The following is a 24,958-nucleotide window of genomic DNA, read 5'->3' on the forward strand; positions in this document are numbered from 1 at the left end:
AACACTATTTCTCCAGAATTGTATATAGATAGTTAAAGGTCTATCTATCTGTACTGGAGAGTGGTTCTCAAACTGTCATAAGAAGCTATTGTACTTTAAGACAGGAAGTAAAACTGGAATCCCCCCCCCCCCCGTCAGCCAAGTCAAAACCAAAAATTTCAGCTTGCTCCCAGAGACCGGAAAGCCTAGCAAATTTTAGAGGGTAGTATTAATATTTCTAAGCACTGACCATTAACTCAGGAGAAGGGCACATGATCTCTGGCCTTGCACCAGCTGGGAGAAAAAGCTCAATTAAGAGACAGGGTGGAAGGAGTCAGAGAAGAGCTCCCATCTCCCCTGGAACTATTTGCACCTTCCTTGGTAGACCCACCTCACACTTTGAGAACCAATGAAGTACACACACATGCACACAGCCACACACAATTATAAATAGATAAATATAGTGCAGAATATTTAGGCACATTAAAAGCTAGACACAGGTATCAACAGTACCATGTATGCATGTAGGCATACTTATTCATGCCAACAACACATAACAGACATTTGCCACGCTCTGTACTCTGGTTCCATGTCCAAGGGCCTTGGAAGAAATCACCTCTCCAGGTACATTATAAACATTGAAATCTCCAGGTTTCCTTGAGAGCTGAGTGACACAATCAGCAGATTCATGGGATGCCTCAGTTGCTGGGTTGTACCATGTCAGGGGACAAAACATTTGAATGCTTACCCATATAGAAAAAAAACAACAACAACACAAAATAACCTAACAGCACATATAAAACACCAGGGAGAAGACATGCTAGTTTTTATGTGCAGAGAAAATGTTTTAATACAGGTAAGTGTTCAAACTTTTGATCCCTTACCTGAGGTCTGAAGTGCACAGTCCAGCAACAGTTACATCACCTGAGTCTGAAGACTGTGCAGGTTGGCTGTAAGTACAGGCCTCTTTCAAAGACGGCCTTGGATTATACAGAGGCCTCCTCAAGTTTGCTTTGGGTGGAACGTTACGATGGTAAGGAATGTACCACTACTCTCGTATGGATTTGACAAGACCGCTGCAGATGGCCATGTCATGTGAGCTTCAAATGACAGACTGCTACATCATAACTGCAACTGTCACATTTTAAAAATGGGTGGTGAGAATCTACCTCTTGATTAAGGGGTTCAGATTGTATATCATCTGCTGAATTCTTTTTCCACAGTTACTAAAAGAGGAGAGAATTCTGGTTTTCCAGATGCCTTAAAATGTATTAGATAAACTCATGCATTTTCTCAACAACTTTTGATTCACATAATCAGGGCGCTTAACACAAAATAGTTAGAAGAGGACTTTCCCCACCCCATTTCTCCCGTAAATGAATTTATGAGAATGATCTCACTAGCTGAGTATTTTGTCTGAGTCATTGCTGAGTCTTTTACATGCCAAATGCAAATGCAGAACAGAATTGTGCTGTTAATCTAGACCAGGGGTGTCCAAAGTTTTTGGCAGGAGGGCCACATCATCTCTCTGACACTGTGTCGGGCCTGGGGAAAAAAAGAATTCATTTACATTTAAAATTCCTTTGCTGCCGCTACTGCATCACAGATGTGAAACAACAAGCAGTGGAGGGAGCCCTCATTCCACTCATGCGAGAGGTCAAACAGTCACCCTTATACTGCATCGGGTCAGTGCGGACTCCAACAAATCTTTGGAGGGCCAGTGGCTCACTGGAGACTGGGGGCTCCCTGAGGGCCGCATTGAGAGGCCTCGAGGGCCACAAGTGGCCCCAGGGCCGGGGTTTGGGCACCCCTGATCTAGACTAAACACTCTTTGGAAGACCCCCTTCTGGCCGTGTTTTAAGGGCTCTGATTGTGTGGCCTTTTGTGGTGTCAACCAATTCAAATCAAGTAATCATGCAAACACCACAAAAGACAATCTGGAACAGCGAGGTTAATCATTTAAAAAAGGAACTGTTCAAACAAATTGTGTGTTGTATAGCTATTTATTAGTTCTAATGGTCACATGCATTTTATTTATTTTATCTTTGCAGACTGCTCTGGAATTTTTTTAATGAAACAAAAGTATAGAAATGTTAAAAATTTAGGACCAAATCCTATTGGGCTGTTGTGCCACCAGAACTTGCGCTCTGGTGATGCAGTGTGCTTGGTGGCTATTACAAATGCCACTGAGCGCAACTGGCCCACTGCTGCAAGCACCAAGGAGCTCTGGTGCTGGTACATCAGGGCAGGGGTGGGGGGAAGGTGGGAGGCAGGGGTGAGCAGAATGGGGCATGGAAGGGGAAGCAAAGGGTGGAGACTGGGGTGAGGGCTGGTATCAGTGGCAGCAGCACCGTCAATATTCTTTGCTTTGATCTGCCTTCCTGAATCCAGTAGGACTTCTGCCAGCAAATTGCTGGCGCAAATTCAAATAGATCTATTTGGGCAGTGAAAGCTTATTCCTGGGGAAGGGAACAAATGGATCCTTACCTAGAGGAGACAACCAGGACTCCCTCTCCCCCCTGGCAGGCTGCAGTGGTACAATTGCATTGGTGGTGGTGGGGATTTAGTTAGGATTGGGCTACTCGTCGCTTTTTTAAAGGGTGGCCTTAAAATATTCCTATAAATTATGACAGCAAAAGTAATATATACATACTAATATCCTACACCTAGATCTTCAAAACCCTTTGCCCTGGAGCAATCTTGTTGAAATTTCCACTGAGGTGAATGGGTCAAACGCTGGAGTGAGTAGGGCAAAGGCCTGCCAGTATGCACATGCATAAAACCAGAAATACAATCATATCCACAGATATGCAAACGCACATTACATATTGCCTGAAGTAAATACCACCTGTGTGTTTCTAAACATATACCTATATCCCTGTCACTTCATTTATATATAGGTACAGCGCTACACAGAATGTATATACAATGTATCTGTACAGATATGTACACACACACACACACACACACACACACACACACTTTACAAATTCAGAATCAAAAGTGATGGACAAAATAGCAGATGTACAAATGGGGAAAGGAAATGAGAGTTTTGGAGCAGAGAAATCACAGTGTGCCACCCAAAGGGGAAAGTTGTGATGGGGGACTCTTTTGTTTACAACACTGGACAAGATGGACCCTGAGGAATAGAATCGCAGGTGCAACTTTTCAAGGATAGGTGTTGGGCTGGGGTAGGCAGAATCTAATAGGACAGAATTTTGGGCATTATGAAGCAATTGGCCATCTTTCCTCTAGTAGCGCATTCTCCTTTTACGTGTCTGGCTGAATTCTTTTCCTTTGGTGACCTTCCATCCTCATGGGTGTCGGACAGTTCTCTGAAAGCCTTCCCCAAAATGCCATCATCAACCTCATCCCCTCTGGTTCATATTCCAGTAGGATGATGCATAATATCCTCTTTGATTTCTCCTTATTCAAAGGTTTGAAACCCCAGACATTCAAGGCTGGGTCTACTGAGGCTAGCACAAATTCGTCCTCAATCCAATTAGGTAGCAGAAGGAAGCTGCTGGAAGAAGATGTTTTAAAGGGAACGTAGTGAACACCATCATTGCTATCACCTATAGAAATACAAAGTCAGAAGGTGATCAATAATAGGTGTGAATAGTGGAGGGATTCCCTAGGAGGCACACACTTCCCTGAGCTCTGTGCATTAAGATAAAGAGCACTGGAGGAAGGATGGATCACATCTCATGTATAGCCCACCTTGCACTGTCACCATGAAAAAATGAAATATTCTTCCACTAAAGGGTTCCTCATGGAACCTGCTAGCCACTTACTGTCTGTTATCAGTTCTGAGGAATCCTTCAATATGCCACTAATTCCTAAATTAAAAAAATTAAATTCCACAATTAAAAAATTAATTATAGGCTCCTGTGAATCACTTACAGTGAAGGTTTATCAGTGCACATCTGCAAGATTTACTCCTCTGGTATTGCCTCCTTCCAATCAACCCCTACTAGGAGTAGGTAATTCCCCTGCACTGGATGTTATTGGTGCTCTGGATGTGATTGGTGCGCACAGATTCGCACTCAGTATAATTTCCTGCCCTCAGAAAACGCATGCACAGAACAAAGACTCAAAAACATGACGGAATGCTCTTACATACTCTACAAATACTCTTACATACTCTACAAATAAACCTTTTCAAATGTAAGAGTAAAGTGTGCCTTGAGTAGTTTGGAAAATACTGTCCAACACAAGGCTGAAAAAACCTCTAACTATTCTGGATAAAATCATATTTATAAAAGTTTTTATGTTTTGGATAATGATTCCACAATACATCAACTCATAATTTTATAACTGGGTAGTTGGGGATCATGGATTTATTGCATTGAGAATACTAGTACTTATTTCAGAAAATTTGGGACATTACAAATGCATACCCAGAAGCAGATATTGTTCTAGACTCCACCACATTCAGGTAATGAATGTTTTGTTCTTTATAGAGATGCCATTTAAAGAAGCAAACATCAGCCTAATGTCCTTGAAAAGGGTGCATAGTTAGGGTGCTAGGCCTGCCGAAACAGCTACATTGCTTGTTTTATTTTCTGGGAAGGGAGCAAGCTATTTTGCAAAACTTTACAAATGGGATCATATTATATTACTTCAGAATACTGCTGTACCTTACATAATGGGGAGCAATTTTCACTCAATATTGTAGCATGTCTGGCAAGGGTTGGATTGCTGTTTCTTTTTATACATCTTTTTTTTAAGGGTACAGTATCATAACTCAGGGTACTCAAATGGTGGAACACAAGGGGGAGTATCTAAATGCTGCAGTTAATGTCATTATTTTGTTTCAGGTGAGTAATAAATTCCTTAGCATGGCTGCAGTATATTTTCTTAGCACCTGCTCTTAGTTCACATGCACCAAATAAAAAGCTAGTCATGCACTTTCCATGACTAGTACTGCACATGGTGCATTGATGTGAATATGCATGCACTTGCATTAAATAGATAGTCAATCTAGAAGGATGATAGGCTATGGAACACCCTGCAGGTGTAGAAATGGACCTGCTGATACTTCTAGGATTCCTTTTTTCCCCAGCCCACAGTAGCATCCTACGTCTGTTTCTATGCATGGAAGACAGAGCAGGAGATCGGCTCTTCTTTTTCAAAGGCATCAGGATTACATAGCAAGTGGCCTGCATGGAATTGTTGCTTTAATGCTTCCTATAAATAAAAAAAACTTTCTTGTGCATAGAAAACTAGCATATCAGAAAAATGCTAGTCTGAACCCTTCTCATTGTCAAGACAAGAACTTTGCTTTTGGAAGCAAACATGCAACCCCACCCTCAAATGGTATAGTCCAGGAAAAAAACTTCATCACTTGATTCTCCAGAATTAATAAATTGGCCTTAAATGTCATAGGATTTAAAAAATTTTATTCCACTGAGAGTTTCCTTGCGAGCACCCACTGCTACCAGGAATCTTAAAGGCCTCCAAAGCAGCCACTGCTTAAAGCACCCACTGCTTAAAGGCCTCCAAAGCAGCCAATTTTAGGGACAAATTTAGGATCAGCCAATAAGAAGATGAACTTGCATATGTTGAGACTACTGTAGCATCAGTTGGTAACTTGAATGCATTCTGTAGTCATTTGCTTTTGCTCAAGAAACTCCTTCAGTCACCCTCCGACAAGTCTAGAACATTGAAATATTATTAGAAAATAAAATCAATTTTCTAATACTATTGTTTGGTTGATTTCTGGCAATGGAACAACCAAACAGGCTGGTGGAAATAAAGCTTTTATTAAATAATAAAGGTATTATCTATTTCTATTTGTAGATCGCTCAGGGCCAAACCACATGCTTAGAAGTACCATGTGATGAATGACCTCCTGGGGCTGCACCACTTTAGAATTACCTGCTTTCCTTATCACCTCCCTTCTGTTTGCAAAGGAAAAAGTAAGTGCATCCAGGAGAAGGTTAGGTTACAATCCTTCTTCTTGATGTATTAGTTTTCCATGTACAGAGATGGGTTTTCTTACAGAAAGTATAAAAAAATGAGATATTCCCATCCACCCACCCCCATCCTGCTCTTTTATGCATTTCTGAGCATATACTACAGCCCAAATGTACTTTTTTGGTCCTCTAATATGCAAGGCTACAGAAAAACAATCTGTCTGAATCCTGTTACATTGTTAAATAAAAGATTTGTATATCACTTGTTTGTGAATGCTGAAATAATGAAAATATGGCTTGCCACAATTATGAATTAGTAGTCATTCAATTTTTGTGTGTTGTAACTCCAGTATTACTGGATACTCTAATCTCCGTTTTCTAGCCCTTGCTCTTCAGTTTTGAGAGTTTGGAATAATATAGTAGTAATGGCCTTGTGTTCTTGGTGGTCTGGAATGGGGCTTGGTTGTTCCAGGACCCAGAGACCATACTCCTGGGTATTGCAATATTGCTTAATAATTCTGCATTGATATGAAGCATTATATATTTGTTAAATATTATGAATCAGTATTGATAGGGCCATTTTTTTTCAAAAAAATGTGATAGTATCAAATGTGATAGTATCAACTCTCCAATGATTGTGTTCCACACTGTGTATTTTTGAAAGCCACAACAGTTGTAACTCTGTATGTATTTACTGGAGTACCAATACCAGAGCGTTCTTATGTAGCCTCATGATATCTGAGGGTCTGCTCCAGTTGGTCTTTATGCGTGCCTTTGTATGCACAGTGCCCTCCTGCAAATGCAGCTCTCTGCTTGCAGGAGGACTGCCAGGGTGAGAGGGGTAGTCAAGAGCAGGGAATGTCTGCATGTAAAGCAGAGCATAGGAAAGGGGGAAGGCTCAGGAAGAAGCAGCAGATGACTAGGTAATTTTTCCTAGTACCTAAGAATTAGGTACCAAGTACCTAGTACTTGGTAATTTTTCCAAGTACCTAAGAATGAAAATTTGTATATTTCTTAATACTGTTTCAAATGCTGTTCTTGGGAAAAATGCCTATACTTCCAAAGATGGTGAGTATATGGTCTGCATTGCCTGGTATGAAAAAGGAAAAATCAGTCCTTGCACAGGTTATGCATTAACTTTTCCCTTTCCATAGACAATAGTGGGAAACTTGTGCACTCACTACCATGATGTGCAATTAAGGATGTTCAAACAGGTAACTGTGTGCTAACGGGCAACTCTCACAACTGCTCAACACCCCAGCATTAATACTGAAATATTTTGTAACAGCATTTTAAAGAATGGCCCATCAGAGATGACTGCTTATTTCACAGCTACATCCTCAACCATGCAAAGCAGAAAAAGAATATCATGAACCACTTTTTCCTTCAGGGTTAACTGCTGATATGAAGGGGAAAACCTGTAGTGTGGGGTGGGCAGGAATCACACATTGTGGACCATGGTGCCGTGGAAAGGGGAGGTGCAGATTCAAGACACCCGGTTAAGACCCAGAATCTCTGAAAATTCTGGGCAGAACCCTGGCATCTAGCAAATGATAAAATGGATGAAGAGATGATGTTGAACAACAAACTTAGATTTGCTGACCCGATAAAGTTGTTTTATCTATAGGTAGCTGGAACATGTGCTGTAATATCCACTGCATGTACAATTTTTAAATTATTATAATAATATTTTTTTTGCTTTAATTTACAACCCAATCGTGCCCCCAATGGAGGAGGCCAGTACTATACCGAGAACCACACAACAAATTATAATCATAATTTTCTTCTACATTACCCAAGAGAATCCAGGAAGCAAAAGAAAGAGAGAAAGAGGAAAAGAAAGATAAAGACGTGTTAGTAAAGGGATGCTGGACAGGACTTTGGATAAGATGTGGGGAACCTTAAATTGGGTGTTCTTATGGGTGTCTTCTTGTTTGCTATTGCACAGTGGTCAATCAGGACAGTCCATGTACACATGCTGCTAGACAAAAATGGAAGTGTTGTGGGAAAGGAAGCTGTAAAGACCCAGTGCAAGTATCTGTGAGCAGTGGACTCACTGCACTATAAATGGGAGTTTAGGTGGTGAACATATGAAGAGACCTGCTGAATTGGGCCAAGGCCCATTTAGACCAGCTTCCCATAGCAACCCACCAGTTGCCTCTGGGAAGTCCACAAACTGGATGAAGGCAACCTCCTCTCCCAGTGTTGCTCCCCTATGAGGCACACTGCTCTGAACCTGGAAGTCGCATATAGACAATATGACTGGTAACTGGTGACAGACCAATTCACTTTTAAAGCTATACAAGGGAATAGGTAGAAAATAGGAGTGGGAATGGGGAGGAGGGTTCCACCATATAAGGTGTCTGATACCACTGTCCACTGCAATGGCTAACAAGGGAACTGCCTTTTGGTGACCCCCCCCCCTTTTCAAATGCCACCTCAGAACCCACTTTTCTATGCAGCCTTTGGCTTATCCACTTATTTGTCATCCCCCCCCCTTAAGTACAAGCTGCTGCCTTCATCTCTTCCTACTAGTGTTTTATTCTTTCCTCCTCAGGTTGCTTTCTCCATTAGATGGTAAGCTACTTGAGTGCAGGAACCTGTTGATTTTTGTCTATGAAACTCTGTAGAGCAGCCATTTTCAACCTTTTTCAGCTCGCTGCACACTGACAAGGCACTAAAATTGTCAAGGCACACTAGCAGTTGTTTTTACTTACATTAAATTACTACGTTATAGTTAATCTTGAATTAATAAAATTAATACAATTAAATCATTACATGACAAAAAAATTGACAAGAAGCATGGAGAGGGAAGTATATGTGGTTTCTGAAAAGGAGGAAAAATTCTATGTTCAAATTCTTATCAAAAGTGCCAGAAAGTGTTGGCAAAGACAGGGCAGATTGGAGAATGTGGGTGAGGGGCAGTGAGGAGAAATGATTGAAACAAGTGCAGGATTAAACTGGGGGTGGGGGAGAGAGAGAGAGAATGTGAGGCAGTGATTCTGTATCTTTGGAAGGTGCTGACAAGTGAGGGGAGGGACAGTAAGAGAGTTGCTAACTGTGATGGGGGGGGATATTCCTGGGGAAGGGGGTGGGGTGGGAGAGAAGAGGAGAGAGAAGTGCCAATCGCCTGCTTGTGTATTTGAGAAAAAAGAGTGCAATCAAAAGCCCAATCCTATGCATGCCTGCTCAGAAGTAAGCCCCATTATAGTCAATGGGGCTTACTCCCAGGTAAGTGTGAATGAGTAGCACCCCCAGGGCCCAATCCTATGCATGCCTGCTCAGAAGTAAGTCCCATTATAGTCAATGGGGCTTATTCTCAGGAAGGTGTGGATGGGATAGCACCCCTGGAGCCCAATCCTATGCATGCCTGCTCAGAAGTAAGCCCCATTATAGTCAATGGGGCTTACTCCCAGGAAAGTGTAGATAGGATTGTGGCCCAGCGCCCTTCCTCTAAAAGCCCCAAAGTGGAGGGAGGGTTGCTTTGGGGAGTTGCAGGCAAACTGGCAAGGAAAAGGGACTTTCAGGGACCCTGAAACCTTAGGTTGGGGGCCTCAGCAGACTCGCTCGCTGTGTACCTGCTTGCCTGCTTCTGGCTTCCTCTTCTCACTCACTCCGCAGCTCCCACCTCCTGGCTCCTCCAGGCTTCTCTTGTTGACCAATCAGCATGCAGGCAGGCAGGCAGGCAACAACCTCCTTCCTGCCAAATCCTATGAATGTCTACTCAGAAGTAAGCCCCATAGTAGCCAACGGGGCTTTCTCCCAGGAAAGTGAGGATCAGGTTGCAGCCTGAGTCCTGCTCAGTAGCAGGAGCAAGCTCCAAGTTAACTCTTCAGCTGCTGCGTGGGATACAAAGCAGCCACGACCAGCCCCTTCCCTGGCTGCTCCCTTGCTTGTGCTGCCTGCCACTGGAGGCTCAAAGCAGCCGCTTCTCCTGCACGAGGGCACGCAGCTGCTGCCTACCTCCTCTGATCCTGTGGCACACCTGAGGCAGCCTCGCAGCACACCAGTGTGCCGTGTCACAGAGGTTGAAAACTGCTGCTGTAGAGTATCATACACTCTGATGGCATAATGGCCCTCTCACTGATGCAATTGTTGGCAGAAAGTATTGGGAAGGAGTCTAGGTCTTCAAATTAAGGGAATCTTTATACTTTCAACTTATTGTGTGATGCTATAGTCAACAATGGAAAAGTAGAAGATTACCAGAAGGATTTGTTGATGACTGGCCTGCACAAGTACAATCTCAAATATGGAAATTTACAGGGACCATGGCAAAGAATAGTAGGATCAGAACCTAGATCCAAATCTCATCCCCACCCCTATCTTCTAAGCATTAGCCATTGTTAAACAATAACTTCTGGAAGTATGAGAATGAACTATGGCAAAATACAAGGTGTGAGAGGACAATAAAAAGCAATGGCCAATGGAAACCAGCTACAGGTCTGGATCTTAAAAAACAAGTCAGATTTAAATTGAGGGAAGTATATATCTGCATAATTTCAGAAGTATTATATCTGCATTCACACATTAGAATGAAGACTAGAGAGTTTGAAAAGTCTCAGGTTCAATTCTCAGCACCTCCAGTTACAAGGATTTTAGATAAGGGAAAGATCTGGACATGAGGCCTTGGAGATCCACTGCTAGTTGAGACAAACAGTACTAGACTAGAGGGACCATCACATCAAGTGGTAAATTAACCAGTGAAGAAATGTAGCAACTATCAGGCTGCCCAAAGGTCAGCCCAGCAAATCTCCAAGAACACAAAGACCAGTAGACCTCAAATCTGGATATACACCACTCTTTTCAGTCCGAAATGGTGATTGGCTGTGGAGGCCAGACTCCACCTATGGAACTCCAACTGGTTAAATTCTACAGCTGCCCTGATTGGTCAGGACCCATCATAAAAGGCTTGAGCAAGAGAAAAGAAGCTGAGGGAGCGATTCAGCTTTTTTTAAAACCCCTGACCACAACTTGGCGCTCTTTCTTGGTTTCTGCTGTCTTTTTTAGTTCCCTGACTTCACTCATCTACCTAACTGTGTCCCTTTTCTGTCCTGGCTTACTGCCTCTATTTTTCCAGTTTCTGTTTCACTTTGTTCAATCCACTGCAGCTACTTGTCCCCAATCATAGCCCGAAGGGAAGGAACCCTGTATTAGTCTCTCTCCCTATGCCCAACCCCCTTGCACTCACCCTCCGAGCCTTGCTCTGATATTTTACAGCTTTCTTGGTATCAGAGACAGCTCTTTCCACATAATCCACAGAGTGCTCAACATTGTATTCAATGCGGTCAATCATTTCACCCTGCAACAAGAGAAAGAGATGTCACAAAAGCAGAAACAGACAAGCCAGGTTGATGATACATTCAACATTTATGGCTGATGAAACATTCTCATCCTCTAAGGAATTGACATAAATGGATGCATCCCATTTCATCATCCCTACAATCCTGTACAGGATTGTAGTGTACAGGATACTGAGGTCTGAGGACACCTCCTCAGCTCTGAAGCTGAGTGGAGACTTTATTCCTGGTCTCCCTAGTTTGTCTAACAATCCTTCTAGTACCCCACACTGTGCTTTGCTTTGCCATTTAACAACATCTGCCTTGAGGAGGAATAAGAGGCAGAGGGAGGGAGGGAGGGAGGTAAAGACATCAGCTGCCTGACCTGGTTTGTTGTACCCTCTGCTCCTCCCTACATCACAAGGCCATTTAACAACTGTCCTTTATTGGTTTTGTTTAAAATGGAAGTCCAATGTATTTAAGGTATTTTTTTTCTATATTTTAAGTTGCTTTGGGGACCAAAGTCAAAACAGCAGGATAGAAATCTATACATAAACATAAAATGTAACATCTGTGGCTCTCAAGTCTTCCACTAAAAATATTAGGATAGCTACGGCTTGATTTGAGCAAAGGGACACAAAGATTAAGTTTGAGAACCATTTTTTTTAACTGCTGGAGCTCAACTCTGGGATGTGCCCCTGAGTATGCACAGAGTTCCTTTCACACATCTCTGAATAGCTTCAGATGCCCACTCACCTGAGATTAGAAGGAAAGGCTTCCTGGCAGTAGCATAGCAAGGGGGTGGGGTTGTGCTAGACCGCTGTGACACAAGCCATAAGGGTGTGCTAAGGAAGCCTTTCACAGTGAGCACTTCAGGGCCTGTCTCCCACACCCAGAGGCTCTCAAGAGCAAGGGAGGAAGGAGGCTGTTACTCACCAGGTGCCCTCTCAGTCCACCTTTACCTCGCGTCTGTTGCTGGGCCCAGCCTCTCACCCAGGTGGGAATGGGTCACCACTGCTGTGACATGGCAGATGGGTCTTACTACTGCCATGTGAGCCATACATTTGCATTGGTTTTGTGGGGGATTCCAGCACTCTCCAGCCAATGTCAGCCTGCCTACTTTGCCATCCATACCTGGCTCTCCACTAACATAGCCATGTCCACAAACATGTCATGCAGCTCCCGAATGCTGGTTTCCAGTTTGATAATCTCATTGTGCCGGGTTTCAATCTCATTCAGAGCCTGCTTCGTCATCTGTGAGTCCATTTTGATCTGAAGAAAATAGCACGACACAGGAATAAATCAGAAGGGGAGAGAGAAGTTTGCGCAAATAATACATTCCGCCACCCAGTCTCCCTACTTTCTGAATACAATTTGAATAAATGATATAAGCAGACTGAGGTTGACAAAACATTATATGTACAGCCTACACACCTGTGGAATATAATAGCTCTGCTATTATCATCACAGATTTTATTTTAAACTTTTCTCAAGTTTCTAGCCTCTATGGCTGTGGGGGAAAGCTTGAGAATATGCGGGCAGTGTGTAATGAATTATCTGATCCTGAAGGGCAGCAGGGTGAGGGATAGGACTTTTTAATATTCAGCAGGTGGGTTCAACTGCCTATTTTAACTATTGTCTTCTCACCTAACCAAGCCTGATCCACAAATTCCAGGGCTACTCAGCCCTTGCAATTCCTTGCAAAGTTGGAACTTGATTCTCTTGCCTTTTACTGGGTTTTGAGCCACAGAAGAACCGTGCTGAAAATGCTCACAAGTTGCACATGCTTTCCAAACCACATTTCAGTTGCACTGTCACCCTAACCCAGGCCCTAAACAGCATGGGAGACAGGCAACTGGGGCCATGATACATACATCATCAGTGAAAATCGCCAACTTGCCACTCTCCAGCATGTCTTCTAACTCCTCATTGGTTGTTGTCCTTCCAGCTGCAAGAAGAGAAGGTCAGAGTCATTATGAAGAATCACCTTCCTCTGCAGTACAACACCCCCTAATGCTGCAGTGGAGGAACTGAAGCCAGCTGTGACTCCAAGCAGATTCACACTTTACCCTCTTGAGGATGAAATGCATAAATACTTGTGTTCCAAAGGAAATAAAGCAGAGGCTGGTACCATCTTGTACCTGCAGCTGGTATTGGAACTTACAAGCTGCTCTTGTCTTTTTTCATTATTATCTCTATACCCTAAGCTTATGACCTATTTAACTCCCTGCCCAGCACCCAGATAACTCCAGTAAAGATGACTCTATGTCCTGGTTGGAAGGCACTTGGTGCAGTAAAATTGTTGAAGGTCTTGTTCTCATCAACACCTAAAAGGAAGACCTTCTGGGAACCCTACATATGCCACCTTGAGTCCCATGATGGAATAAAGGTGGGGCATAAATGAAATAAACATTTTAGAAGGGATGTGACATACAAGAGAGGATATGAGCTATTAATGAGTTAAAAAGGTACAACATTGTGGATGTATTTGCACTAAAACGCACTTATCTCTAGCTGTCTCTGGATACGGTCCTTGCATCGGTCTCTGTACTTGGACTGGGTTGTGTTGTATTCTGTCATCACCTCCACAAACTTGCGGGAAAGGGTAGAGTGCTGGAGAATGAAATGAAGGGACAGTCATCTATGGAGAAGGAGAACGAAAGGAGAGAGAAAATCCCCCACATTGCTCCCAAGTTTGAGGTCAAATCAGTTAGAGTTGGTTTTATGGCCAGATCCCCTCAATTATACAGCTGAAATGAAATCTGGGTTTGGGAAGATGGGGTATTCATGCAGAATCTCTAAATTCAAATTTGTCCCATTGTGAAAAATTCAGTATTCCAGCTCTGGTGTTCTTGAATTTAGAGGTTTTAAGAGAAGTAAAAACCAACAGGGTGCAAAGCAGAGACCACCTGAGTAGTGATCAAAATGACTGTCAAACAGCTGTTCAATAAGGCAAAGGAAGCCTGCTAGAAGGAGGGTTATGGATTGGGATTACGGCTGAAGTGTTGTGCAGCACAATCCTATCTTGCGCTGGAACAGGCAAGATAGAGACCCAAAGTGGCTCAACTGGAGGTAAGGAAAAACTCTTCCCCTTACTCCTACGTAAGCCATCACAGCCGCAATGAGTCTCCTAGGATTTGCACCACCTACGGAGGTGGCATAAGTCTGAGGAGAGCGGAGTGGCTTGCAGTTGCTCCACGTTGCTAGGGAATGGGGGTTAGGATCAGGCATATCTGCTGAGTCCCAGCCCCACCTCTCACTTCCCCTCCCGCCCGCCCGCCCCCTGGACAGCCCTGCACCTGCCCTCCCCCTGCCCCGGAACACCTCCCTCCCTCCTCCTCCCCGCCCTCCCCAGACCCTTGCATCGGCTGAGCTTGGACTACGCAAGCCTCCCCTTTTAAGTCGGCGCTGAGGTTGGATTCAGCCTCCGCAGGCCAGTGCGAGTCCCTGTGCCATCCCAGCCAACTCTTGAGGAGGCACAAATGTGCCTTATGGCATGTTTGCGACCCTCTTGGGCCGGCGCAAGGCCCAAGGTGCAGTTTGGATTGCGCCCTTAGTTGATTAACTGGTTAGACTGTATAGATTAAAAACATATTGATTGACTCAAAAGTTGCCCCTGATCAATTGGGTAGCAGGATTTTTTCAGATGCTATTTATTTTTAAAACCAGTGCTTTTAAAATTAGTAGAGGGCAAGTAACATCTCAAAAAAGGCATTTCCTCCAGCGTGGGAGAGAAAGGAATGCCCTTTCTATGAGAATGCCTCTTTTGAGATCACACCCTACTGCAACACGTTATAATCTAAAAATGAGGAAAAGTGCTTTTTTCTCTAGAACTTTTTTCCTCATATATAAGTGCAGTTGGTTAATTAAAAAAACCAATCACCCAAACCATATGATTTATGGCCCAAACTTATCCCCTGATCCATCCGCACACAGAGCCATTTGCAGCAATGGAAAGCACTTCCACTGTTGCAAAATGGCTGCTGACAGAATGCAGGGCACTCCATTGGCAGCCTTTTTGGAACACTATTGTGTGAGATAACAGCGCTCCAGGACTGTCAGCTGAGCTACTTACACCCACCACAGCAGGTAAGGGGGCAGCAGGAAGGTGGCAGTAGTGGCTGCCAAATCCTAACCTCTTTCCCCAACCCAATCCAAAAGCCCAGGTCCATGCAGCCAAAACTGCCACTGAAGCTGCACCAGTTATGTGGTGCGAAGGCTTACCTCCAGATAAGGGAACTATTTTTACCTTACCCAGAGGAGATCTCTACAATTGCCCCACCATAGGGTGCGGTGGTAGCCATTTTGGTACCGCAGCATCAGTGGGGTGGGGGATAGGATTGGCCTGTTTTGACTATATTTATTTTATTTTAAATAGGGTGAAAATTCTAGTTGAGGATTATTGGCTCAGCAAGGAGAGCAGAAGGCCACACAGTTGATGGGAAAAGATTCCCCAAGATACAAGATGATGATAACAGCAAAATCATTGCACAAAGTTATTCCAAGGGGATGCCACTCCCAATCTCCTTTCTGCAGGGTTCATTTTGCAGTCAGTGTATTCCCTCTTGATGCCATTTTAGAACAATATTCCAAAATTCATAAATCAGGAATACTAACAGTCCAATCCTACTAAAGAGTTACACTGCCAGGACAGGGTTTCCAGTGTTGGCACTGTTAGGTAGTATTGAACTGCCCATTAGTTTCTATTAATTTCAGATGTTTAATGCTGCAGGGAAAGGCAATGTCTCCCTTTTCACCCACTGCAACAGAGAATAAATGAAGAAGAGGACACAGAGACAAAAAGAAAGAAATGTGGCAAAAAAAGAAATCTATGAGGCCAGAAAATCAGGAGTACCTGTGTTTTCCGAATTCGCAAGTCAGCTGAGGACCGATTCTGCACCTCTTCCTGCTCAATACTCTGCTCAATCGCTGTAGAGGCAAAAAGGACAAAGAGGTCAGAGCTACGGCATATGTTAGCAATTGTCTGGGCCAGAACCAGGAAACTCATAATCAGTGTTCTGCCAACCCTAGTGGATGTACTGAGGCTACAGATTGAAAAGATCCCAGGACTGTGACATCCTAGGCTCCAAGGTGCATCTGCACACTCAGGCAGCCCATTAGTTTTCCCTGATTCAGTACAGCTATGAATAGACACCTCGCATGCAACAGTTAGTCTTGATCACATCTGCAATGTCTGTGATTAGGGAGACTGCCAGTTCAAATATAATCTTATCTATGAACATATGAGGTGGCCGTAGGCAAGCCACTGTCTCTCTTTCAGTGTCAGTCCATACGGAGAAATAATACTACCCTACCTTAGAGAGCTGTTGTATGAATTGCAGAAATAATGTATGGGATGCACTTTGAACACTAAATAAATGTTAATAATGACAACAGCAACAGGACCCAATTCACATGGCTCCAGCTCTCACCTTTCAATTTGGAGCGCACCTTGTTGGCAGTCTTCTTGATGTCAGCTGTAAGGTCCTCCAGTTCCTGCTTGGTCTCTATAGGGAGAGCAAGAAGGGTGTTTGACAGCAGTCCTGAGAGGACTGAAACGAATGTGTGCTACATGCCTTCCATGGGACCTGGTCAAGAAGTATTTTGCATGCATGTGTGGCACAGAGTGTGAGATTGGAACAGCCTGGGTGCAAATGTAGGGGATGGCAGCATTTACACATGGGCCTACAAGGGAGGGCCTGAGTCTGTGTCCTACTCACTCTCATCCGGGTTCGGGGCAGCCAAGATGGCACTGTGCTGTTTCTTCACCAGCTCCACATCCTCTGAGAGCTTCTCAATGCAGCCACGGATCTCCTCCACCTGAGCAGAGAGACATATAGAAGCACACATTGCATCCCCTCACTGTGGTTCCAGGGGGCAGCCTTTAATGCCTTTAAAGGTGAACCAAGATGGTAGTCCAAGGTGGCTACAATCAATTTAGGACAGGGCTTCTGTATTTTTAAACAGACCACAGTGCCACAGGCCTCTAAGGCTGGAAGAAAGTTGGTGGATTAGCCATAGAAATAAAGAAATAAGAATTAATTCCACTTCCAGTTTTTATTAGAATTCTATCATATCCAGGGTAGAAGCATAATGGAGACTGGGGGAGCCACTTTATCTCCAAATCTCCATGATGTCCTATCCCATTTCTTTGTAATGGTTGCTGAGCACATTCAGTTAGAATTGGGAAATGTTGCTTTAGCTGACTCATGTCTGGGTTCAATGGGATTCATATAACTTACAGTGATGGAAGAGGACATTCTTGTCCAGCTTTCAGTGATACTGGACATTCTTGTCCAGCTTTCTACCAAGCAGGAGCTTTCATAATCTCTTTAAGAAGGTGAATAGGAGGGAAAATTTCTATAGATGCAAATTCTTCCAGCAGAAACAGTGCTGCTGAAGTAGACAAAAAAAGCTGAAGTGCTCCTTTTTAGGTCACTATTAAATCAATGGAGTGTAAAGTGTCTGTTTCCTCTGAGAGCATGTAATGCCCATCCTGCTAAGCCTGTGATGAAGACACAATGGCACAAATTGTTTTTCCCATTGTAACTCGTGCATAAGCAATGTGGAAGGGCAAAGAACAAACATGCAATGAATTGACCAACACATGTGGACTGCAAGGTACAGTTTACTAAAGAACTGCCTTTTACCCCTTAAATAAGCTTATCTATCCTACAAGATGAGGTGAAGAGGTACACTGCAGCCCTCAAGAAATACAACTGCTGTGTTGGCTCTGATTCTCAGGGCTTCCTATATGAGAATAGTGGGCAGTTGACAGAAACGCCAAATCAGCTGGTAATATCATCACAGGGTGACATCTGGAGCGTGGGGGGGGGGGGAGGGAAGCCAATTTACCGAGAGTTATAAGAGTAGCTTTTGGAATGCAGGATGAGAGTTCTAAGTAGGGAAGGCTGAGCCTTCTCTTAGCTGTCAATGGAAGTAGTGGTTAGGAACAAGAGTTAATGGGTGTGATTTACCCTCTCCTGTATCTCAAGCTAGGTATATATACGGTATGAAGCTGCTGTCCATAGAGTCAGACCATTGGTCCATGTAGCTCTGTATTGTCTCCACTGACTGGTGGCAACTCTCCAACTCTACCTAGAGATAGCAGGGATTGTATCTGGGACCTTCTGCATGCAAATGATGTATTGCACCATGCAGCTACAACCCATCTCCTTGGTGTTCTAGACCTGGGCTCCATGGGTCTTCTCCAGTGTTCCTCTCCTGGGGATGACCAGTGTACTTCCCACAGTCTAGGAGAGAGGTCGAGAGCACCTTCTGGATGTTCCATCAATATGGAAAGCATGAATTCTTCCTGCTCCTCTACACTGGCCTTATGCTAGAACTTAATCTTTCCCACCAGCATCCTTGTCCAAGGGCCAAGCACCTGTGACCCTATGCATCTGTCTGACGTCTGGTACTCTCCAATCTGGATTGGTTCTGGGATGGTTGGAACCTTCTGGATGTTCCATCAATATGGAAAGCATGAATTCTTCCTGCTCCTCTACACTGGCCTTATGCTAGAACTTAATCTTTCCCACCAGCATCCTTGTCCAAGGGCCAAGCACCTGTGACCCTATGCATCTGTCTGACGTCTGGTACTCTCCAATCTGGATTGGTTCTGGGATGGTTGGAAGCTGCTGGCCATGCTTAATGTTCCCCAAATATTTTTGATATGTTCAGCAATAGATGCTTACTTGACAAATCTTGGAGAACCCTAGCTCTTTAAAGGCTGCTGTATGCAGTCTCTCAGCATAAGCGCTAGGGGGCACAGAAAGGATTTGAAACGCAGGACCTTCAGGCTAAGCGACTTGATGACTCTCTCCAAGGTCCTGAAACCTGCAGCCAGTTTCAACAACAGACAGTAACTTCACGGATACTTCTTAATCAAGACCCACATTTCCCCTTTCACCCCTCTCCTGGACTTCTATCCATCTTGGAAAACTGCAAATTTAGGGATTAGTTGAAGTACCAGGTTAGGATGGGTGCTTCTTCATAGAAACTCTCTCTCAAATTAGCAATTAACCACATTTCCTAAGGTTCACACCAAACTTGACAGTGCCAGACCCATTGGTTTAGCTCAGGACTGCCCAGTGGCAGCACCAGTAAAACACACTGAGGGACATAGAAAGGGTAAAGTACATTTCTGGGCAGCTGAGTTTTGTCCCTCATATTACATTTCTTAAAGAGGGTACTTGCCCTCTCTAATTTCTTTTGGAAACTCCTATGGGTCTGCTCCAGATATGCATTAACAGTCACTTCCATCAAGAGTACCAAGAACCATTTATAAGGCTAGAAATCTCTGTCCTCCTTGGATGCGAACATCTTATGTTACTTGGGCCTGGGGCTTGTTAGTGAACTGTGGGAGAACTATTTCCCCCTTTGACACTGCAGGTCCAGCAAGGTGCTAACATCAAGAAGATGGCCGGGGAGTTGATTTCTCCAGCACCTCCAACACTTTCACCACCACCCAGAGACAGGAAATGCTGGCTCCTTCTGCCTGATTAAGCCTACATGTTTCAAGGAAAGGTGGAGATAAAACCCTACTGAAAACTTTGCATGATTTTGCTGATCAATTTTACTATACAAAGAACTTTAAAAACCTTTTTGTTGAAATCCACTATAAATATTGTTAATATGCAAAAATAAAATTTCATTATAGCCCAGGCAGATCAGATTCCGGATGCTTAATTCTGGACCAAGGGAACCTACGTTTTGCAAGAAAAGGTGCAAGAATATTGCAATTCCTGATTCAGAGAACAATGCAAGTAAACGTACTCACTTTGCATGAATTTTGCATGCTTATGGTTGGCATTCTTGTTTTTCATTTTGCAAAGCACTGAATTGTAGGAGAAAGCTAGTAGGGTGGGAGGAATGCAGTTGGAAAAAGAGGGGAGTTTGACTGAAATTCTCAAGAGAGAAAGAGAGTTACAGCACAATCCTGAGCTGCTGGCACACAGGGCTGCCATGGTGCCAAAAACGGCTGCTGTGGCATCCTGAGCACAACTGGGCAGCCAGTGGTGGCTCCTCAGGAGAAGGGGACATTCATCTCCTTGAGTAAGGGAAGTAGCCCCATAAAAGTAGCCCCACTATTCAACTCTACAGTGGTTCTTTTACTGGTGCAGAATCAAGAAGCCTTGTGTTGAGCCACAAGGCTTGACATGGGGCTCTGAATCTGGCAGAGCTGAGCTCCATCGGGACACCCCTCCTGCCCCCGCCCTCCACCCACCTCCTCTTCTTCTCCCCCATGCCCTGACTTACCTCTCCACCACCAGGCGCTTTGCATAGAGCTCCTGGTAGCGGATTGCCAGTCTTCAACATGCATTGTCCCAGAGCGAGCTCACACTGGGCCAGCTCAAGTGCTGGGCCAGTGCTAACCCTCACAAACGTGTCTTATGGTGCACAATGCATAGGACTGAGCCCTTAGTCCTGCTCAACACCAATAACAACTCCTCCTGAATGCTAGAATATTTTCAAGACATGCTATTGGATCCTATCAAATGCATCACTATAATGAGGACTAGAAACTTAAGAAAATTAGGCTGCAGTCCTAACTACATTTTCCTGAGAATAAGCCCCACTGAACAAAATAGGACTTGCTTCTGAGTAGACCTGGTTAGGATTGTGCCCTTAGTCTCTTAAGGGGATGGAGAAAGCCAAGGAACTACAAATTCCACACCAAATACAAGTTCCACTCCCACACTTCACTTCAAATGCTGTGTTGGCAAAAGGCAGATTAGTTATAACAATGGAAAACTCTCTAAAACTGCAAAAATATTTGCATCATGCATTTACTATAAGCTTTGCAGGTATGCTGCTATTTTTGTTTCAGAAAAATAAGATTTTTCTAAGGTATACTGCAATGAACTTGACCATGAATATTATTTGTGAAGAAGACTCAAGAAATCACCATGTTCACCATGGTGTTCACTCTTCAGCTCCTGCTGACTTCTGTCCCAGTGGCCTTCCCTGCCTCTCTCAGGCTCTGATGCCTGCACATTTTGAAGGCCTCCTGGCATCATTAACGAGATGCTGTTGCATAGTAAATGCAGGCCACTGAATATTAATGAGCTTGGCTCTCATGCAGATCCTAAGCATGTGTGCAAGCAGGCGTTAATTCAGGCCATGGGTACACACCACCATCTCCTGTACAAAGGCAGCTTTTGAAGGAAATGAGGGCAGGAATAGAAAGGAATGAGCATAAGAGCCAGGATGAACAGCTCCTATATATTTTTCTTTCACTTTCCACACAATGGTTTTAGGAAAGTCTATTTTTCAGACTCTACAACAAATCCAGTGCTCTCTAGCAAGCAAGGACTTCACTGATGAGGTCAAGTGGATAGCCCCTCTACATTTAGAAAAGGGAAGGTGGAAAAAGCAGTCTAGAGTGCACGTCTTCAGTGGATCTTTGTTTTAATTTCTTCTGTTTTAATTTTTGCACACTGCAGGTGGAACTGAAGTTGCAGATCTGCAGATCAAAGGGCCAGATGGGCAGTACAATCCTTGCCCCTGAGCTCCCCTTACTTGCCCTTGAGCAAGTCTGTTGCGCTGGCCTCCAAATGTCACAAATGTACCATAAAGCTAGGATGCAAGGAAGCCAGATCTGTGCCTGGAGAAGGTATGTTTGTGCTGGTCCAGGTAGACCAGCGCAGGGGGCTGGAGAGGGTGAAACAGAGACAGAGAGAGAACATTTTGGGGCAGGGGAGGGCAGCCTGGGAGGCAGTTTGGGCCTGGGGGGGGGTGAGACTGACCACAGCAGCACACATTGAATTCTAACCCCCATCCTTGGCCTGATCAGTGTTACATGGGCCACTTGGATTTGTGCCCACAATTTCACAGGCACAGATCCAACTAGCCCCATAGCACTGGCTAGCAGGCGACATGGGGTAAGGGGAATAAAATCCCCTTAGTTCAAGTTGTGCCCCAGTCCACACCTACCTTGCACTGGATACAGTGCAGGCAATGTGACCTGCCTGTTCTAGCACAAGTTAGGATTGTACTGCAAAGAGAACAAAGGATATTCTCTGCATGAATGCTATCCTAAACCTTTGGCTCAGTAAAGTTAAAAGTAAAAGTAAATAATGGCACTCAAATAATGTTGTCTGTTTGACACACACTGTCAAATGAACCATTAACTGTTCTGGGATTCTTTTACTATCTTGAACTATTTGCCCCAGTGACAAATGTGGACAATACATTTCTGAAAAATGGAACAACAAAAGAGATTGCTAAAGACAGATGTCTTAGCAAATGATGATCTGCAAGAAGCCCTGTATTATCCAAATAGTTGACTGATATAAGTGTTGACACTTCAGTATTGCAAGAACAGCTATAGTCTGTATTACTAATGCTGAAAACTGAAGAAAGTGTAAACCAAGGAATGTCTGTGAACCATATTTCATCAATCTGATTATGGATTATCTGTAACAACTTGCCTCAGAGTCTACTTTGCTGTAAGCCCCTCACATTATCCTGGCCGTGTAGAAAAAAAAAGATAGAAAACTATGGAGGCACATATGCTTAGGTGTAACTAGAGCAAAGAAAGACAGCAAACTGAACAGTGGAATTACTCTCTTCATTTTAGAGCTTTTCAATATTTTCCTCAGAAGTGAAAACTACATTCAATAGCTACATGTCAATAGCATGACAATTGCAGAATGGTGTCTTTAAGCTTGGGTCTGCCCCACTACATCAGAGCAGTGCTTCAGAGGACTGACAACTTTGACATCAACCAGCCAATTCCCCCCCCCCTCCATCTGTGGGCAATTCCTTCTGCCCACATCCTCTGAGGGAGGAGGCTGAAGCCAAGAGGATTATCATCTATTCCCAAGAATTCGGGAATGTTGTGGAGCAACAGTTTCTGGGCAGGTGGCATAGCCTGTATCCATCTGCAACAAGACTTCCATAAGCAGCTCCACTTCACATATAGCACTTGATATACTGCATCTTCTCAATGAAAGTCACTTGCAAGTCACTTTGGAGGCCTGACCTGGCTGGAAAACAAGATATAAAACATAATAAATAACTAAAATGTGTGTGCCTGATTTTAAGACCAAAAGGGCCAGGTGGGCAAAGGGACGTACACCATGGCTGAAGCTTCCTTGTCCGGAAATAAGTCTGGCTGAGAGAAAAGTAGTCAAGGAGGGGCTATAGGGGATGGGAAATGGTTGGTTGATTACTTTCTATATACAGTACTTTAACTGCTGCTTTAATGTTCCTTTAAGATCTGCTGGGGAGGTTCTCCTCCACGCTCGACTGACACCCAAATGATGTTTCCTTGGGATGCAAGAGATGACCTTCTCTGTAGCCATGCCCTGGCTCTAAACTTCCTTTCCAAGGGAGACCTATCTTGCCATTGATGTCCTTCCCCCTCTGTCTTTACAACTGTCCTTTTTTGGCAGGCTTTCCTAGCTTTTATTGTCCTCTTGAGTCCTTCATTTAAAAAAATAAAATAAAATAAAATTGGAAAACTATACCTCTTTTTATGCTTTATTGTTTTTTATTTTCTATTGTTAGCTGCCAGGCAGCCCAATCCAGCACAAATTCCCACACAATGATCTTGTGGGGCCAGTGCAGACAGGATGTAGTATGTGTCAATGCTGCTGATGTGATCCTGCTGCCTCCTGGATCTGATCTAGCCCCTGTCCCCACTGCTGCTTCCTTTACTGATTTGAGAAAAAACTCTCTCCCTCAAATTTTGAATTGTACATGTCCATTTTGTCCACTCAGATCACCAAATTTTGATTTTGTTGGGAGTATCTAAAAATCCAAATTGGAGACATATGACATATTTGGGTATAGGGAATAGCAGCTTCTTTTGGTGAGCTTGAGCATATAAAAGCTCAAAATGCAATGAGGACAGCTTGAGTGCAATTTCCAGAGGGAGCTTTTAGATATTTCAAATGGACAGTTTCTATCCTCTTCAGTGCTTATGATTCCTAGGAAGTGTGTGAGCAGAATACTCTGAACAAAATAAACGAGAGCAACCAATAGTATGCAAATAGTTCTCATCTGCATATTTTAACTCAGTCAGTGTAATTAGGGAACCTTCTAACTGCAAGCTTAGGGAACATTTTGTGAGGAATCCCAGACCTGTTCATGGTCACCCTCACCTTACCTGTTCGAAGAATTCATCCATAAAATGGTCTCGATCCACATGTACCACCTCTTCCTCATCGTCACTGTCTTTGGCCTGCCCAACAGACAACATAGTCACTTGTTAGAGTAGCAATCTTGCACTTTCAAGACTTCATTAACACTTGCTGCTCTTGCTGTTGGAAAGCAAACTAAGGATGGAATGGCAAGTGACACAGCCAAGTTATATCACTAGACCCAGGTTGCAATTTCTCTGCTCCAAAGCAGGGTCAATGGGAAGAAACAGAAGGTGGGAGAAATGCTGCTGAATGCTTTCACAATTCATCACTTTACTCCCAATCGGGGTTAAAGACCTCTGTTTCTCTTACAAATTTGTATCTCTTTCTTAGGATCCCCACTCTCTCTATTACTTTCTCTACAACTTGCCAGCCCTCTTACATTCTCTTTATGATTATAAAAACATATTCCTGCAAGAAATTTAGTAGTTTCTTCCTGGCCAATGCATCCCAATGTATCATAACATCACTTATGCAAAGACCTCATTCAGTCATCCCAGTGTTAAGGTTCTTTACCCAAGAGCTAAAATTTGGAACACATTAGTCTAAAACAGTGGTTCCCAAACTGTGGGTCAGGACCCACTGGTGGGTTGCGACCTGATTTTTGATGGGTTGCCAAAGGGTAAGTTATTTT

The 24,958-nt window shown here is 43.7% G+C and overlaps 1 protein-coding gene across 2 annotated transcripts; it reads right to left on the reverse strand.

Moving 5' to 3' along the window:
* Window positions 1–7,602: 7,602 nt before the first annotated feature.
* On the reverse strand, window positions 7,603–24,359 carry STX1B (syntaxin 1B). Of its 2 annotated transcripts, none has more exons than XM_066631116.1 (9): window positions 24,291–24,359; window positions 16,894–16,993; window positions 16,606–16,680; window positions 16,029–16,102; window positions 13,678–13,786; window positions 13,048–13,121; window positions 12,308–12,445; window positions 11,086–11,196; window positions 7,603–7,680 (listed from the first exon to the last, which is right to left on the reverse strand). In XM_066631116.1, exons 1-9 carry the CDS (start codon window positions 24,309–24,311, stop codon window positions 7,603–7,605), a joined length of 780 nt encoding a protein of 259 aa, XP_066487213.1. In that variant the 5' UTR covers window positions 24,312–24,359. The 2 variants fall into 2 exon arrangements, with proteins under 2 accessions (XP_066487213.1, XP_066487212.1); XM_066631115.1 differs by having other exon boundaries at window positions 7,603–7,683.
* Window positions 24,360–24,958: the final 599 nt, after the last annotated feature.

The sequence above is a fragment of the Tiliqua scincoides genome, chromosome 5 (assembly GCF_035046505.1).
Source record: "Tiliqua scincoides isolate rTilSci1 chromosome 5, rTilSci1.hap2, whole genome shotgun sequence".
In the NCBI taxonomy this organism is placed as follows: domain Eukaryota; kingdom Metazoa; phylum Chordata; class Lepidosauria; order Squamata; family Scincidae; genus Tiliqua; species Tiliqua scincoides.

What these genes read in the sequence shown, in the direction of transcription:
- STX1B (XM_066631115.1), bottom strand. Translation starts at nt 24,311, where the DNA reads ATGGATGAATTCTTCGAACAG. An exon ending in GGTGCGCTCCAAATTGAAAG is followed by an intron (nt 16,103 to 16,605) that starts GTGAGAGCTGGA and finishes TTGCCTCTACAG; the next exon opens with CGATTGAGCAGAGTATTGAG. An exon ending in TGGCGATTTTCACTGATGAT is followed by an intron (nt 12,446 to 13,047) that starts GTATGTATCATG and finishes TATTTTCTTCAG; the next exon opens with ATCAAAATGGACTCACAGAT.